We start from the raw sequence: 19,539 nt of genomic DNA on the forward strand, positions 1-19,539 counted from the left end.
GATCTGTCCAAATCAAACTGGAGAGGTTTACAGAATGGTCTTTTGAAACCAACTCCAGATGTGATATGTTCAAACAGACAAAAATTGAACATATATGCCTCACTTAATGGAAAACGTTTACAGACAAATCAAACACTATAGTTCCAGCTCTGTATTGAAAGAAATGGGAAGTGTATTCACTGGGGAGAGTGGGGGTCCCAGTTTGTTAGCCCCCCACCCATCACTTCTGCAAAAAACACTGACCTGGGGAGTATTTTTTTCTGCTGATCACTGCAACACACTCCCCAGTCACTTCCCAGTGATCACGTGTGGCTGTCCCAAGACATTCAATTTTAATACACGTACTGATTTTTTTGTGGTACGTTATTGCATCTAGGACATACTCCATGTATCATTGGGAAGTAAAGATGTTTGGAAAATACCCTTGGGTGTCCATATTTCACTTCCCTTAGTATATATGCATACTTCTTTGCCAAGATGGATTAAAGTAAATCCGCTTCAAATAAACTCTGAAGTCCCACAGCAATTCTGAGTTGTGCACACTGGATACCAAAAAGCAAAACTCTCATGCCCATAGACCTCTAGTTTTAGTATTCCTCTGAAATGTTTCTGGAACATTTCCATATTAGAAAACGTATATTGGGTATTCCCGAGTCAGGGGTTAGCAAAACCAGAAGAGTCTCAATGCGTAATACTCTGTGTTTGGGACAGTGTCATTTTTCCACTGTCAAAAACATTATTTGAAAGTGATGTTTCTTATGCAATTTAAACATAAATGGACCGATGGGTGTGAATTTCACTATGAATGTTTAGCTGCTTCCATTAACCTCTCTAAAACAATTCCTGGGGATTACCAAGAATGAGGAGAGCACTCAAAAGTAGCAAATTATGCTGTGATTATATTTATTCAAGGCTACTACACGCATGTGTAGTAGCCTTGAATAAATATAATCACAGCATAATTTGCATAATTTGCTACTTTTGAGTGCTCTCCTCATTCTTGGAAATTGTTAAGTATATATCGGGATAGCGGTGTACCCGTGGAGGATTTGATGCATTCTACTATACAGCTGAGGCAGTGCGGGGGAATGTTCCTATTAATTCAAATTCCTGGGGATTATAGATACCAACATTTTTCACTACTTTTTCTCTAGATTGTCCACCCTGTAAGGGGAAACAACAAATATGTTATGGCTACAGCCACTGCAACAAATAATTATTTTATACAAGGAAGGGGTTCAGTATTTAGACAAATACAAAAATGATATATTTAAGCTAGGATGCTCAAACGGCAGCAATGGGACCCTGTACATGCTATTAAATCCAGGGTTGATTTGCACCTAACAGTTCTACACTATCCCTTGCATCAAATAGTTTTTTATATTGTTTTGCTCCTCTTGCATAAAAAAGAACAACTCTCTATTTAGGATAAAGTGTTTAATGTTGCCTGAAAAGACAATATACTTTAATTGAAAATGTGTACAGTTTTTATAAGAAACCTGACTGTATGCAGTGAAATTCTCCCTTCATTTACTGCTGTGGATAGGAATTGTCAGACGGTCCCTAACTGCTGAGCAGGGAAACAATCATACTTATGAACAGCAGGGGGAGCCCACGCCTTACTTCCCAGCCATGCAGAACTCAAGCAGTTTTATTTCTTTCCCTGTTTTGATAATTGGTTATGACGATCCATAGATCCATAAGCAGCCCAGACCACACTGAGCATGTGCACAGTCTTGGTCTTGCAAAGATATTTAACAAAGTTACAAGATGGTGACCCCTGTGGCCAACTTTGAAAGCATAAATCATTTGTTTGATTAGGCTTTTGAGAATGATCTGCAAGGGGGACGGCTGAGCTCCAGCATCCTGTAATACTTACTGGTCACCTGCTTATTGGTTGCTGTGTTAGAGAGACCTGGTGCAAAGTTTGCAGCTATTTCATTACCCTTTAAAATAGCCGCGGTGCCCCTCCTTCCCATATTTAACATGCCAAATGGCAGACTCTAGACATTGCATTTGGGTCACAGGTACAAAAAACCATTAGTGGCTTGATCAAACCAGTCCAGCCATTCATCCTTCCTCAGATATTGAGAGTGTGCTGACCACATAAATAAGTAGTTTATTCAGAATTCCAGTTGGATTTCCAAAACATTCCTCTGTGCTGGGGCCACGGAGATCTGTATTAGAGGAAGATAGCGTTAGTTCTGGACCCAGACTGTTACAAGCTGAAGAGATTGCTAGTATGTAGAACCCGCTAATGGCAAAACTATGTGGGAACTTGGCTTGTCAGAGATGGTGGAAGTACATTCGTAGGCTGCAGCACATTGTATCGCTGAGTCCATGTAACACAGTCGTGTAGGTACCACTGCTAGATACACACATTCAATACAGGCAGCTTATTACAAACACTTCTTTCAGAATCTCCCCACATCTCTAATTGCTCATGTTTCCATCCCCCAAGACCCCGCCATCCAGAGTTTTTAATACAATGAATTAAGACAATGAAGCTACATCCTAAACATTATTATGTCAGTGACATCATATCCTGTATTCCAATAAAAGTCATAAGCAAAAGTCAAAACGCTGGCAGTTTTTAAACTGGGATTAGGTTTCCAAGTTGTTACTGTTTGTAACATTTGAAGCTCTTGTCATATTTGTTTTAGGGTGGGCTCATGGCCCAGGACAATAGAGGATCTCTGTCTTCATTTTGCTTCCTTGGACATTTTTAATAAAAAAATGGGCATCTCCATCAATTTCACCAACATCATTAAAAAAATACATACATATGACCGTTATATACCCACTGAATTTAAATTGACGTAAGCGTAAGTAAGTTAAAGTTTTGCTAGGATGGAAGCTGCGCGAGAGAAAATACATTATGAAATTTTCGCGCCACCAAATCATTTTGCCAAATCGTTTTATGCATATTGGACATCTAACTTTCAGTAGTCCCCTGGTATTCATATTTAGGATGTTTTATGCTGGTACCTTATGAAATGTGGGGTATATAATGGGGTAAAATGCAAGCTTTTTCAGAAATTTCATAAAAACGAATATGTGTAGCATAACTTTACCACCTTTACAACACATAAATCAGGCAGTATTTTGTTTGGTACTAGAAATATATGCCATGACATATGTATGCTATAAAACATTTTGGGGTCTCTAAATGCCAGATACTTTGCACAATGCACAATGATACTATGCACAATGGACATCAAACTTTTCAGTGGTCCCATGGAATTCATATTGAGGATGTTTTGTTTTTTTTGGTGCCGAATGCTATGTGAGATAAGATTCAAGAAAGTGGAAGCTTTGAGGCAATTTTCAGGTATTTCATCAATACCGCCTTTTTTTGGAAAGCATTGCGACTCAGTAGTTTGGAGTAGAAAGACACAGTTAGCCATTTTGGATTTGGCTTAATGTGTTAATTCCAAAAATATATGGTTTTGGGTGGGTCAAATTATATATATATATATATATATATATATATATATATATATATATATATATATATATATATATATATATATATATATATTATCCCACAAAAATTCAGTAAATATGTGTAAAAAGTGCCCTTTCTTGCCCCTATTTGTGGACGGCCATGTCTCTGACCCAGTCACATGCAGTAACAGTTCTGTCTCCCGCTGTTAGTTCCACTTGTGCCAGTCTGACCCTGCTGTAGCCACTTGTTTTTCAACAAACTGTGGTTTTTACTCTGTGAGGCAGTGTGCCCTCACAATTTCTTTTCTTTTTTGGTTTTGGACATTTGCAGCTGAGGAGCTCTGTATGGCTGAGTGTGCACTGAATCCTCTTCAGTCCCTCTGGGAAATCTTGTGAAGGGAGCAAGGGTGAGTCTGAGTTGTATAGCTATTAACCTTAAATCTGATATTTTCAGTGCTTGTATTTAAAGTTATTAGGAGTTGGAGTCAGTACATTTTTTGGCGACTCCATTCCAGATTAGGGTTGCCCCCGGACAGGGCTGCCAGGGTGAAACGTGCCTGTATGGATTCCCAAATTAGGAAATCTGGACAGGAGATTAAAGTGAATGACATGACGATCAGCAATCGTTACCCCCTGTCCCGCCCCCAACATAATCTGATCCGCCCCCAACATCACTGCACCGACCCTGGTGTCACCCGGCCCACCCCCTGCCCTTTTTACTCAAAGAAAAAAGGTGGCTACCCTATTCTGGATACCCCAAATTGCTCCCAACTCCACAGCTCTGAACATATCATGCCTTTCTATATGTAAGACAAATAATGGTATTTGTAAAACCATTTCCCACGTCCCTTAGTTTCACAGTGTTATGTAACCCCTCACATATCTTCTTTGTTTAAAATGATGGATTGTAGAACTTGAAGTCTCTCTGCTTTTCATAGTTTGGTGCTCAGGTTCTCTAGAAAGTAGAGGGACTTCATGTGCCACAATCCAACACCTCACAATTGAGTGCAAGCACACTTGCAAGTGATTACTGATCAAATGAATGGGGATCGATATGGAAACTTTTGTCAACCGCCTACAGAGCTAATAATCACCTGGGTGACAAAACATGCAAAGAAGGACATGTAAGCATGAAAGAACGCATATGGCAACTGAAATTTTTTAAAATAAAATTAATTTTTTATTTATGAAAGAAGGTATAGTATGTTTCTCCTGAGTTGCTTCAATATGGCACTCTGCTATATGTTCATGTATAAAAGATAATCTCTGGGATCTGTCCATCTTCTACGGAAGTGCCGTTATTGTTACCAGGAGAGCTGAAAAAATAAAAGCAGGTTTTGCTTGCATTTGGAAGTTCATAGATGACTTTCTTTAGTCCTTTTGTGCCATAGTGAGAGTCTGGACCCTGAATAATATAGATAATAATAATACATTTGAAGCATTACAGAGCATTTGTTTTATAAATGGGGTTAGTGATCCCCCGTTTGAAAGCTGGAAAGAGTCAGAAGAAAAGGAAAACAATTCAAAAACTATAAAAAAATGAATGCCAATTCAAATGTTGCTTAGAATCAGCCAGTCTATAACATGCTAAAAGCTAACTTCAAGTCAACCACCCATTTAAGGTAATGCTTCAGGGTAATGAACCATGGGCGTTAATAGCCAAAGTAACGTGCGCTTTCGAATAAATAATACATTCACTCAGTACAGTTACATATGCTCTTTCATGTCACTGCCCCATTACACTATTATCGTGGCAGTGTTCCTGGGTGTCAGAGGGTTAGTGGCTGTATTTATATACAATGTATTTATATTCAATGTATTTATATTCAATAGCAGCAGGTGGCAGTGGCCAGTCAGAGGAAGGTCTTGCTCAAACACTACAACACAGCTTTCACAAAATCAAAAGGCTGCTGTGATACGTAGATTGTAAACCTACTTGCTTGTGATGCATCTTTCCACACTCATCATATCTCTGCACCAATATCCAATTATTATAGCACTGTGTTTATAAAAGCTAACATTCTGTGCAATACTGAAGAGAGTAGGTAACATTCAGGGCTTCAGCTGCCAGACAAAGTTGCATTAGAAGCTGGGGGATACAGGTTTGACATATGCTGAATATATCTAAGAATCGTTACACAACATAATAATTAATTTGTACTTTCATTTGCATTCATCCACCCCCCTAAATAATTCCTGCTTCCCTAGGCAAATGCCCTTTCTACCCTACATTAAACCAGGCCTTGCATAAACCTTGCCTGAGACACCAAGCTGTAGCCCAGCCCACTAGCCAGCTGAAAAATAACATAGAGGCAATATGTTCTAAAATTCCTGCAATTAAGATCCCCTATACCTCTTCATACTAAAGCAACTTTTATTTTAAAATGTACTGTTCATTTGTACCTTCAGTGTGGCACAGGCAGTGTAGCAGACATTAGGCAGAATTTCTATGGGCTCTTTGAACATAACCCTAAATACATTCGCTGTCCCATCACAGCTGAAGCCGGTATCGTTCTGCCCCACAGTTTCGTTCTTTTCATATTCAACTATCTGCATAAAGAGATAACAGAGAAGGCAATGTAAAAGGTTGTGGATGAATAGATAACAAAGGAAATTGATGCAAAGTGAAAGAGCATTTTATACCTGTATATTGACTTGGTAATCTGTAGGGCCATGGATAGAGCCATAAAGCCCAAAGCCCACAACAGTTATCCTTCTGCTTACTGTGAACCTGGCCAATGGAACACATAATGCTCATTTAAGTATACTGTTTTATGTACACTTGCATTAAACACAAATAGTTCTTATATATTATTATTATGTCAAATACACCTGATCTATCTTCTTAAAGAAAGCTGTAATGTACATTAGATAGGTAGATTGTAGTTTTCACCCTCATAAACCTTGCTTTAAAGGCACAAAGGACACAAGATTTTTCAGTAAATTATCAGTAATACATACAAGCATGGGTGCCCAATGTATATGTTGCCTTTGTCGTGAGTGTTTCCCCAACAAAACTGAACTCAAATGGTGTACTGTAGTATAATGTGCCTATCAGGAGTGTTCCCTGTTTTGTTGCCGGACAAGGCTCATTTACCCTTTGACAGTAGGTTATAAAGTCTGGCACTACGTCTTCAGATCCATAATAAATAAGATAATCTAAATTTAATTTTTCTTGTTCCATTAAAACTGTGTCCATTTACAGGACATGAACTAATACGCAAGCTCAGGGCCACATCTTGTGATTGCAGCAAAGCAACCACCAGTCAGTGGATTATTGGGGTCCATTAAGCTTATGGCTTCACAAAACCACTGTTTAGGGGTGTCTGATGCAGAGGCAAGTAAGAGAGGAATTAGTGTTAGCTAGATCGCTAATTATAAAGTATATAATTGAATCGTGGTCTTGAAGATCTTTCCCCAATAAAAGTTACAGCGGGGGGATCAGCATGTAAGACCAATGCTTTGGTCACAAGACACTTTGCCAAAATATTCAAAAATGCAGAGCGGTGCCAGCCTTTACAAAATATGACCACAGGTAAATAGTTAGGGTCTACCATATAGGATTTGTTTTGATATTGTATGGTGTCTTCTATGATCATAACCTATAAAATATATGCACTTGTACTGATACTAAATTACTAGTGAAACAGGGGTCCAGGCAATGTGCATTGATCAAAACCCTTTCTTTTGTATAATATAAACGTTGTCATACCTTGTGTCTCACATATGCCCACTTCTTATTACCTAATGTATCCATTTGTTTGTCAGTTATTATGTACTCTTAGGCACAGGCAGCCCTATGGAATATTTTGGTGCTTTACAAATAAATGTAATAATAACAATATCATTGAATCTAGCATATAATTTCTACCACCATTGTCTCTTGTCTTTCATGGGGCATTTATAAAAGCAGAGGCCGCCTATGTTATTATAATCTAACTAGATTTTACTCTTCCAAACAGGTACTGTAGAGAAGCAATTACGACAAGCATAGGGACTGCCTAGCACAGGGAATTATAGGTATCTGCAGTATCACCTGACCCTGTCGCTTGTTCCACTGTATCCCCATCGACTTTCCACTTGCTGGAATCTGGTAATGCTGCATTCTCTTCCCCGGAGGCAACATCGCGGGCGATCGATATAGTCTACATGGGGCTTAGGGTTTACTGTAAAATGTAGAAAGAGGTTTACCACTTCCCGATCTGACAGAATTCCAGACTGAGCAGGACCTGCCATGACAAATATAAAACAAAAAGACTACTGTCGTGGGCAAATGAAATACAGTGCTCATTCTTTATACCATGAGCCACAGTTATTGCCAGGTAGTTGCATTTTAACAAATCCACATTTAGTCATGTTTATTAAATCAGACATCATGATTTATGAAGTTGGACAAGAGGTATAAAAATACATATTGTACTATATTAGGGCATGAATATAACCACCCTTGGTTTTTGCACCACTAAATCAGAGCTAGGCAGTCTGCAACTTGAGATATATAACATTTAGCTCAAGCCTAAATGTGATGCACTCTATTAAATGACCTATAGACCAAATCTTTTCCCAGTCACTAAATTACCTGCTGCAAACTCTTCTACTGTCATTAAAGGGAAACGAATTAAGGGTAGAGCCTTTCCTAGAACCTTCATCTTGTTTTCTGTGCTGACAGGAAGCTGCTGCCTCTGACACTCGGCCTCCGCCCAACGAACTGCTGCACCAAAGAGCCGACTCTCCCGAATGCTCAGGGTATCCCGCTGTAGGACTGCGCACAATGTGTCTAAGGAAAGGGAGGTCCCATATATAAGATAAAAAAGGAAACCGCCGATCAATATCATAGGGAAGTTGGTTTATTAATAACATATCCAGCAACTGAGCTAGCCTTTGACTCCGAAAGATATATGAAATTTGTTTTTATCAGAGGCCATACATGGGCTAATCAAGTACAGCATTTGATTGAATGCACCACGCCTCAGAGATCAATGCCATAAAATTGGCTATATACAGTATGGCCGCCTTTCTATGGTTTTGCTGATTGAGGCAGAAATTAATCAGAATAGCAAAAATTGAAGAAGGGCTGCAATTCCACTTGCTCATGTGCTAATGCACCAGCAGGCTGATCCCTTGTTAATGCCACTGACCAATGAGGCACCTCACTCCAATCCAAGAGACAATATAGATTCTCCGCTTGAAGTGACACAGTCTATACACAAAGCATATTTTATAAATGTGACACCAAAATGATAAGTAGTCAGAACTTTCTAATCTACCAGCCATTAGAGCAATGCAACCCATTCCACAAATGCTGAAATTATAACAATATTTTTGCTCAGTGACGATTTTCCAAAACCCACCTATATCAATATCTGTAAAGCCCTCGGCATTGATGGCATCCACTGTGCTCTTGTCTATTGTGTCAAAACACAGACTAGCCAGCTGGGGTTCATCGAACAATCGAGCCTATGGGTGAAAGGTAAAGGAGAGGTCACTTGTGGCGTTTTTATATTGCGTTTTTAAAAACGTGCAGTAGAGCATAAATATGCCAATGAAACAACACACCCACGAAAATATACATTTTTCAGCCTGAAGTTTTCTTTTCCCAACAGGCAATTCTGTTTTTTCTCCTTCCCCACAATTCCACTCTGAAGAATTTTTGTAAACTTTTGTGGAAAAAAAGGCAAGCGGAAAACGCAACGTAATAAACGTCACATTGACCTCGGCCTAATGGTTAACACGAAGAAACTGAACAGCGACTGGTATACACATATTTGGACCAATTGCAAAAAAAGTTGCTTCTGGCCACTGGCCAGTCAGGATCCTAACAGTACTTTGGGTATATAACATGTGACAGATTTGTTTTGCTTGTGAGCGCCAGCCAAATATCTAAAGAGCTAAAGTCAGTTTTGTTCTAGGAAAGATATTCAAGCTATGCGAATGCCTGCAAATGTTCCTGGTCACTCGATACTATTCTAAGCCTGGAAACTCAACACAATAAAAAAGCCTGATATATAGTAATTGTTTAAACATACTTGATACATACTTGTCTTTACAGAAGCATCCTGAAAACCACAGGTAATATTTTTGGTATGAAATAAGCATTCTATAGCTTATTTTTTTAAGTCCTGCACGATCCCTGAATTTTTCTCTTTCTCTATAAAGTGCTCTGAGAATGACTTGCACAGTGGGTGATCCTATACAATCCACCTTGCTGTGGTGCATTCTCGGATAGGGCCAATGTATCTTGAACATGTAGAAAATCAGGGAACATATTTACAGAGGATAACTGGATGGTTATTGCATTGCAAAAAGTGTACCTTTCTAAAAGAGTTATATTTTAGTGTAGCAGGCTCATGCACTGTGAGTGCCCTGCAGCCCAATACCCATTCCTTTAAAGGGGGGATTTACCTTTCAGTTAACTTTTAATATGGTATAGAATTCTAAGCATTTTTCATTGGTCTTCATTATTTTTTTTATATAGTATTGAATTCTTTACAGTCTTTACAGCTTTCAAACTGGGGTCACTGACCCCATCTAAAAAACAAGTGCTCTATAAGGCAACAAATGTATTGTTATTGCTAACTTTTATTACTCCTCTTCAGGGTCGGACTGGCGCAATTGGGGCCCACCAGGTTCGGACTGGAATCCCAGGGCCCACCAGAAAACCATAGGCTGAGGGGCCACTTTCCAAACTATTATTCCTCCTTTCCTCACTCAACCTCTATGTTTTCCTAGTCTCTTTTCTCTACATACAATACTCTATTCTTCCATTAATAAGCCTCTTTGTTCACATAAATAGGGAATTACCATAAAATAGGCCAAATGGTTAGAAGCAAAAGGCCCACTGATACCTGGGCCCACCGGGAGTTTTCCTGGTATCCTGGTTGGCCAGTCCGACACTGCTCCTTTTTCTATTCAGGCCCTCTCCTATTCATATTCCAGTCTATTATTCAACAACCAGTTTACTGAAATTGCAAACTAGAGAGCAGCTGGATAAAAGATAAATAACTCAAAACCCACAAATAATAAAAAATGAAAACCAATTGCAAATTGTCTCGGGAATAGCTCTCTCTCTACATTCTACTAAAAGTTAACTCAAAGGTGAGCAACCTCTTTAAAAGGAGCACAGGTGCAACTGTTCCAATGTGCATCTGCCCCACTGAGAAATGAGAAATGCATCTTAAATCACATATGCAGATATGATGTTACATATCTGCTGCACAAGGAACATATTTCAATTGAAAATGTAATCTGTACATCTCTCTGTTCTTTAACATGGAAATACTTGTTTTGATGATTCCTTGTTCCTTGTTCTCTGTAAGTAATGTGTGAGCACATCATACACTTACCTGGGTGAGTAGCAGAAAGGCGTTATCTGCCCTCAGATGTTTTGTGAGGAAGTCTACACAGTGGGACTCCAGTGCAGGCACTGCATATTTCTTTGCCGTGTAGAGTGTGGTCATCACTGTCTCTGGTCCGATCTGCACTTCATCTGAATATAGGAACCTGATATGGGAAGCAAAATGTGTGTGTATTGAATACTAGGAAAACTTCATATACCGGTATATCATTTATCCGTAAATGGAGGGTCATAGTGATTCTGGTGCCCTATTTAAACTTTAACACAAGCTTAAAGTGAACATTTTGCACCATTATATTGCTCATAGTCATTTGCTGTCTGCGTTGTGCTATTAGTTTTTTGTTTTGGATGTATTTTTTTTATTTTTTACATTTGGTGAACTTCAGTGATGCCCTTTCGTTGTTTTCAGCCATGGGATTAGCCTCCACAAAGAAAGGCCAACTTCTATATATTTATATATAATAATATATATGAAATGATGCAGACTATTGTAAAATAAAAGTATATTATAAGGAGTTCCATGACCATATAAAAGTATGAGACTGTCGGCCGAGTGTTTTTAAAGGTGAACAACCCCTTTAAAATGTGTGCTGCAGGCTAGACTGGCTTATATGCAGCTACTGTATGTGCAGTTTGTGGCAGGGAGACGTCTTCTGGTGGAATTACAATTGAATGCTATGTGATGTGTTGTAAATACAGTTATACGTGCAACTGCAGCGATATTGCACTAGTGGTAAATGCAAAATAGTAAGTCAGTCACACTTCTGTTGCTGTGTTTTAAAGAGAACTAAAGCCCTGTACCAAAAAAGTCCCCTTAAATGCCTGGCATTGCCCCACCTCCCCTCTACCTCCCATGACCTTAAAATTAGGGATGCACCGAATCCAGGATTCAGTTCGGGATTCGGCCAGGATTCGGCCTTTTTCAGCAGGATTCGGGCACCATCTTCTGCCACTTCATATTCTTTCTGGATGCAACTGTGATTTGTGCATGCGCAGTTAAAGCCGATTCCTGACTTGCCCCAACTGTGCATGCTCCTGAAGGCTCTGTGTCGGCATTGAGTCCCGAAAGAATATAATGATATTGAATCATCCTTCCGAGTCCTACCCGAAGGCATGGGCTCCATTGCCCAAGTGTCCCAGGCACCGCCCACGAACAGCTTGAGCAGGTGGGTCCCCCTTCGCCGAAGCTAGGGAGGGCCCACCATCCCCGCCCCCCCGAAGGGGTTTGGGGTCATTTGGACTCCCCTTTGCCGAAGCTAGGGGGAGTCCCGTCTACTCTGGGTTCTGCCGAAGCTTCCCCCCAGGGCGTGTCATGGCCTGCGAGTCCAGCCAAAGGGACTGTGACCCCATCCAGGGTGCTCAAACCAAACACGAAAAGGGTGCTGGAGAGAGCGGTGCAATGCCATTGATTGCCTTGTTAAGGCTCCGGCTGGCAGCCAGAAAAAGAAAGAAGAGGAAGAGAAGATTTTCCCCCTAGCCAAGCAGCCGAGGATATGGAAAGTGAAGCAAGATTAAGCAAGCACGTGTATTATGCAAGACCCAAAAAAAGTGGATCAAGCACTTCTCCATTTAGGATCACTGTGCATCGCTTTGGTCAAGCTTCCACTTCGTCGGCCTATTCCAGCGGATCAAGCGGATCTGACTACACATGATCTTAGTGGCCCAAAGACCAAGTGTTTCCACTTCCTCACATAGGATCATAAGAAGGTACTACACTAAGAATATGATGCGGCGGAAGATGGTGCCCTGGAGCTCCGCTGCTCTTTATTTTAGGGTCAGATTTTTTTAAGGGGTTTTCTTTGACTAATGCACAGTGCGGGGAGAGGGCAGGGGAGGGGGGCTTTTTTGGTTCTCGGGGTTTAGTTCTCCTTTTGATGTAAATGTTTTATCACCATGCTCTGCTTGTTATAACAATGACAATTGCTGTGTTTTGATTTCTTCTATGGTATAGTAACAAATATCATATACAGTATGCACCTGCGTGTTTTTCATAAGCAATCATGGAGTGGGGGCTGCTTAGAAAGCTTTTGTCTTTTGCACACTGCAGAATTAGGCAGGCATCTTGATAAATAATTGTCACTACTCAGTGATCTGATAGCGATTCACTGTGCCACTGTTTCTTCATAAATATGATTACTGAGTACAAGACTAAACCGACTGATTAGTAAAGCAGTTGCAGTGGAGGACTGAAACTGTGGACATCTGAAAAGGTTTTAAAAAGCATACAGGCCTCCAATTTGTAACGTACTGTAGAAATCATATCATGCACCTGTGAGGGGTTGTCCAGTTATAAAAAAGGACACGTTTAATTGAGTGGTATATGATCCACAAGGAACACATGTTTTGTCAAGTGTTGTCAGCTGTGCAGAACTGGCACACACAGTCACAGCAGCTAAACAAACATGCAAGTGATTTCTATATAACTGTCCAGGGTGCTGGGCCTTATGGATCTGGGTCATCATTCCCTTCCCCACTAAGAATATTCCCCAGCCTGGCCCCAAATTCAGGGTCTATGGTAAAACCCAAAGAATATACATGTGCTTCTGTGTATATAGACGGGCAGATAACTAACAACTAGAGCTCAAACATACTTTAGCATTATTGCATACACACTAGAATCATTGCACACACATGCTGTATATACACAACCCTTGAGAGCAGTGTTGGAATTAGAAAAACATTTCACGGGAGGCACTTAACCTCTATATATATTTTAACATGTTTGTGTGGTCCAAATCAAAAATAGCAAACTATTCCTCCTCTTCACCCCGTCTGCAAGGTCTTGCACTGCTGTTGTTGTGTCATGATTATTTTTAGAGGACTGCTCCTTAAAAGTGTTCCTATGCTAGAGTTAGCATTGCTCCTGGGGCTCTGCATATGTTAAACGAATGCACGGAACAATTCTAATGCTGCCACACAGATTGAGGTGTGCGTGTATATATATATATTTATTTATAATTGTATACAGAACTTTTAACATTGTGGTGCCAGGAGGGTAGGCATTTCGGATGATTGGCCTGTATATACAGTATCAAGCAAGCAGATGTCCTTATTACAGAGAGATGAGCCTAAACACTCTGTGACTCAACAAGACTAATAGGATTTGGCTCACTTGATGCTGGAATAAAAGAAGTTCTATTTTGAGTTAGAGGACCAGTTAGTGACCAAATATACAGCCAGTCTGGGTTGTTTTATCTGCAGATTATCCCACTGGTCTACATGCTGCATTGCTACATTGTGTATTAAAGGGGGGGCTGATACTTTTGATCTGTTTATATTATATTCATCCCTTGTCTTACAGTCACTAATGATACCTTCATGGCTGTAGCATGCACTTTAATCATACAGTGCCTGGTATTCATTTCAGAATATTCAGTGGTACCTTAGGAGGGCCAAGAAAGCCGCAGGCTCTACATCTGGTAGCTCAATCTCTGTCGACATTGTGGCCATTCCCCCATTGAACATGGCATCAAATACGGCACTTCCAGTGGCCAAAACAAATTTATGGGAAGGGATCCTTTGGGCCTGTCTGCCCTTCCCCACCACAAACTTGACATCACTCAGTAGCTCATTGTTGAACAGAAAAGTAAACCTCTCCTTCAGCGAACGTTTGGTCGCTTGCCAGTTATATACCGGTTCACGGTTCAAATCCTGAGCCAGTGTGGGAGATGCACAGGAGGCATCAGTTTCTTCCTCTATATTCTTCTGCACAGCAATAATAGACAAGTTGGTGCACCCTTCATCCTCTAGTGTAGAATTGCTCCCTGCTTTAGCCATAGTATACCTGCGGCGATAAAAAAACAGTGAGTAGGTTTAAAAACATTTCAGACTTCACATTCTCACATATAACTCTACCAAAAGTAGAAATAGTTTGTTCTGTCATAAAAAGGAAAAAAATGTTTATCCTTGATCATTTTCACAACTCTTTAATAATAATAATTGTATAATTTAAATGATATTACTTAGATATATATATATATATATATATATATATATATATATATATATATATATATATATATAAATATATAGTAATACTAAAATCAGTTTTTTTCAGCCTGTTTCATTGCTAGTAAGTCATATTTAGAATGGGTTATGCTCATATTAATATTTTAATTTAATTTTATAATTAAAACCTAGGTTACTTATTTCCCCCCACTGTATTGCTTGCACTAAACAAAGGACAAAGCACAATCACATAATTAACAGCCAAGCTCCCATGCATCCTATTTGCTGCACTTTGCAAAGCACTGAAGGTGACATAGAATTAAAACATCACTCGTGTTGAAGCAGAAACCCTTCCATGGGGCCTGCCTTATGCATCATAGAGAAAGTATCAGGAGCACAGTCTGACTATAGTAAATAAACACTGTTCTGCCCCATGAAGCTGATTATTTGCTTACTGGCGTCCTTACCCTTGAGTCTTGCTGGTACATTCTGACATTCTCAGGCGGCAGTAACTTGTAGGGATCTTGGATGACTCAAGCATGGGAGGGTATGAAAATGTTATTTATAATTTCTTCCCAAGGGCATAGCTATCTGTGCCATTCCAAATCTTCATTTAGTGTGGATAACATATTGCTTTACACTTATGGGTAGAAAGTATACGCCACTGCTGGTAAATAATATTTATAATTCTATGTAAGGCTTACCTGTACTCCCCTCTCAGGCTTAGAATGTTGGAATGTGCCAGAGAGGGGTGGGTAAGATTGGCTTCAGATACAGTAAGTTGCTGATGCTCGAGGACCAGCTGTTAGCCTGGGATACTCTAGGCTGAAACATTAAGGAGTTTAATTGCGTCACTGAAATCTACTTGCTTAAAGGACATGTCAACCCAAAAAATGATTTGTTGCCTGATAAAAGAAAACATAAATTCTAAGCAACTTTGCAATATACAGTACAGTTATTACGTTTTTTGGTATGGTTTTTAAAAGGGGTGGTTCACCTTTAAAGGGGAACTATTGTAAAAATGAAAATTCTTCATACTGAAATAAGAAACTTTATATATACAATTAATAGGGATGCACCAAATCTAGGATTCGGTTCGGCCTTTTTCAGCAGGATTCGGATTCGGCCAAACCGAATCCGAATCCTAATTTGCATTTGCAATGCAAGTTAGGAATGGGGAGGGAAATCAGGCGACTTTTTGTCACAAAACAAGGAAGTAAAAAATGTTTTCCCCTTCCCACCCCTAATTTGCATATGCAAATTAGGGCTCGGATTCGGTTCTGTATCCTTCGTGAAGGATTCGGGGGTTCGGCCGAATCAAAAATAGTGGATTCGGTACATCCCTAACAATCAATTACATATTCAGCATTGTTTCTGAAATAATCAAGTTTATCTTCACTATCCCTCTCTCAGCATCTGTTTCTCCTCATTCTGTCTTCATGCAGCAGTTGGCTGTCAGATCAATGATCCAATATATCTTATAGGGGGCTTCCTTTCTTAGCTGGCGAATTGGAGCTCATTCAAATAACTGATTCCAGTACAAACAAAATCTAACAAAATAACTGCCTTTTGCACAAATCCTGCATGTAGAAAGACAGGTTGTCTGGTGATTTTAACAGAGTGAGCTCTAATACATCTTCTAGGCAAAAGGAGACCCCCTATAAGATATATTGGATCTAACTGTCAATGAACATCTGACACCCAACTCCTGCATGAAGAGAGAATGAAGAGAAACAGATGCTGAGAGAGGAACAGTGAAGATAAACTTGATTATTTCAGGAGCAGTATCAAATATTTAATTGATTATATTTAGAAGGTTTCTTATTTCAGTATAATGAAACTTACGGTATATGATAGTTCCCCTTTAAGTTAACTTTTAATATGTTATAGAATGGACAGTTCTTAGCAACTTTTCAATTGGTCTTCATTTTTTATTTTTTGTAGTTTTAATGATTTGCCCTTTTCTCCTGACTCTTCTAGCCTTCAAATGGGGGTCCTTGACCCCATCTAAAATCAAATGCTCTGTAAGGCTACAAATCTGTTGTTATTGCTAATTTTTATTGCTCGTCTTTCTATTCAGGTCCTAATCATATTTTAGTCTCTCTTTTCAAACCAGTGCCTGGTTGCTAGGGTAATTTGGACCCTAGCAACCAGATTGCTGAAATTGCAAACTGGAGAGCTGCTGAATAAAAAGCTAAATAACCCAGAAAGCATAAATAATAAAAAATGAAAACCAAAATGTCTCAGAATATCACTCACTATATCATTCTAAAAATGTTTCTCTGACCCTTTCCATTCTCTTTCATGTGGCTCTGGCTTTTGAAACAATGTACCACAAGCCCAAGGATTGACAGACCTGTCTTGATGGTGGAGACTGGCTTTTGCAATATTGTTTAAAAGGTAACAACCAGCAAATGTAGCATTTACAAAGAACTTTTAAAGCCCTATTAATTTTTAATAAATCCGTATTAGAAAGGTGCTTTTTTTTGATTGACTTGTCCTTTAAGCTATGTTTAGTTGTGAGCCATCTTGTAAATTACAACTACACATTACTAGAGCAGACAGCAGTCAATACAAGAATAGAATATAGATAAATACAAATACAGTTATATTCAGTATTAAGTGCTATAGGAACAAAGTCCCTGTCCAGTAGAGCTTACAATCTAATTTGGAGGGTAAATTACAGACACAAATAGGAGGATATTAAGTGCTGCAGGTTACAGTGGATGTCAAGTGTCTATACAGATTCGGATGTTATGCCAGTGATAGTCTTTGTGTTTTTTTTTTTAAGAGACTGTGGGGAAGATTTTCTCAGAAAGAATTCAGGGAGGACATTCCAAATGTAAGGAGCAGCAAGAGGTGAAAAACAGCAGAAATGGGTGGTGGCTATGAGAGGAACAGATGAGTCAGACAGGTACAGAGGTAAAAGAAGAGATGTAGAGAGGTGCAGAGGATTGAAGGACTTTCAAAATCATGAAGAGGAATTTCTTAGTTATTCTTTGATTAATGGGAAGTCATGATAAGGATTTCAGGAGTGGAGGTGCCTGTATTCCCATAGAACAGTGCTGTCTAACTTCTGTGGTACTGAGGGATGGAATTTTTCTGGCCTATGTGGGGGTGGGTCGATAATGGAAGCCAGTGATTATCACTCCCTCTTTTTAAACCACACCCACTTTAAACCACACCCATGTTAAAAAAATGTTAACACCCACATTAATGGTGGTAGCACACAAAAAACTAAATGGTTGGTGCTCAGGGATATCACTCATATGTGAAAAAGTTTATTAAGTCATATTAAGACATACTCTTCAATCTATATCCATCCTCCTCCTCCTCCAACCCTCAGTGCATGATTAAACACATTGGGAACCCCCTAACAACTATTTACAAATGCTAACAAACCCCCACCAGGTTCACCTCCCACAGGCAAAGCATGGCATATACAGACAGAGCAGCAGAGTATGGGGCACACAGGGAGCATAGGACAGGCAGAGTATGGCACATGCAGGGAGCATAGGACAGGCAGAGTATGGCACATGCAGGGAGCAAAGGGCGGGCAGAGTATGACACACACAGGGAGCATATAACAGGCAGAGTATGGCACACACAGGGAGCATAGGACAGGCAGAGTATGGCACATGCAGGGAGCAAAGGGCAGGCAGAGTATGGCACATAAAGGGAGCATAGGGCAGGCAGAGTATGTTACACACATGGAGCATAGGACAGGCAGAGTATGGGACACACAGGGAGCATAGAACAGGCAGAGTATGAGACACACAGGGAGCATAGGACAGGCAGAGTATGAGACACACAGGCAGTGTAGGGCAGTCAGAGAATGACACACACTGGCAGAGTAAGGCAGTCTGAATATGGCATACACAAGCAGAGTAGGTGTCAGGACCGCTCGGCGTGCTGTCTTCTCCAGCGTCGCATCCAAGATGGCGGCGCCCATTGCCAACACGTGGGGAACAGCGATGACGTCAATCAATTGGCGCAAAATTTCAAGATAAAAGTTCTTCCAGGTCGTGGGTTCAATGCCCGATTATAGGATTTTGTTACTGCATTCCTGGGTGTTCTATTATTCGTGCTGATCTGTTTCTTAGACTTTAACCTTGCCTGAATCTTGACCTTGATCCTATTCTGCCTGCCTTTTGAACTCTTGCCTGATCCTGACTACGTTTTCCTGACCCCTTTTCAGATACCGCAAATTTGGACTTGAACCCTAAAGCTTCCTCCATGGTGCGCACTCCTCCTGCTGGGAGCCGATAGGGAAGTCAAAGTATAGCACAGGGGGAAGAGTAGGGTGCACACAGGCACAGCAGGGCAGGCAGAATATGGCATACACAAGCAGAGTAAGGCAGGTAGAGTATGGGACACATTGGCAGAGTTTGGCACACAGGCAGAGTAGGGCACACACAGGCACAGTAGAGCAGGCAGAGTATGGCACACACTGGCAGAGTAGGGCAGGTAAAGTATGGCACATACTGGCAGAGTTGGACAGGCAGAGTATGGCACACACAGGTATGGTGGAGCAGGCACAGGCAGAGCAGGGTAGGACACCTAAGACTATTCTAAGATGAACAGTACATACTATATACAGTGACACAATGCCAGGCTCCTACAGCCAGACTTTAATGGAGGACCAAACAAGGGGGGGGCACCAGTTGGACAGTACTGCTCTATAGCATAGAAATCAACCCTCCCCAGCTGCTCTAATCGTTAAATATTCGCACCTGAGCAAACACGGGTGTGTGTGTACATGTCGGAGTTGCCGTGTGTGCCATGGGTTT

General features: G+C 40.3%; 1 protein-coding gene across 2 annotated transcripts; it reads right to left on the reverse strand.

The window, feature by feature from the left end:
• Nucleotides 1-4,604: 4,604 nt before the first annotated feature.
• Nucleotides 4,605-15,305, reverse strand: btbd1.L (BTB (POZ) domain containing 1 L homeolog). 2 transcript variants are annotated; one of them, XM_041586800.1, is made up of 9 exons: nt 15,217-15,305; nt 14,184-14,585; nt 10,791-10,947; nt 8,799-8,904; nt 8,027-8,224; nt 7,484-7,676; nt 6,091-6,178; nt 5,851-5,997; nt 4,605-4,763 (listed from the first exon to the last, which is right to left on the reverse strand). In XM_041586800.1, the coding sequence occupies exons 1-9, from the start codon at nt 15,288-15,290 to the stop codon at nt 4,752-4,754; spliced, it is 1,377 nt and encodes a 458-aa protein (XP_041442734.1). In that variant the 5' UTR covers nt 15,291-15,305; the 3' UTR covers nt 4,605-4,751. The 2 variants fall into 2 exon arrangements, with proteins under 2 accessions (XP_041442734.1, XP_018108624.2); XM_018253135.2 differs by having other exon boundaries at nt 4,605-4,852.
• Nucleotides 15,306-19,539: the final 4,234 nt, after the last annotated feature.

The sequence above is a fragment of the Xenopus laevis genome, chromosome 3L, assembly GCF_017654675.1.
Source record: "Xenopus laevis strain J_2021 chromosome 3L, Xenopus_laevis_v10.1, whole genome shotgun sequence".
Classification (NCBI taxonomy): Eukaryota; Metazoa; Chordata; class Amphibia; order Anura; family Pipidae; genus Xenopus; species Xenopus laevis.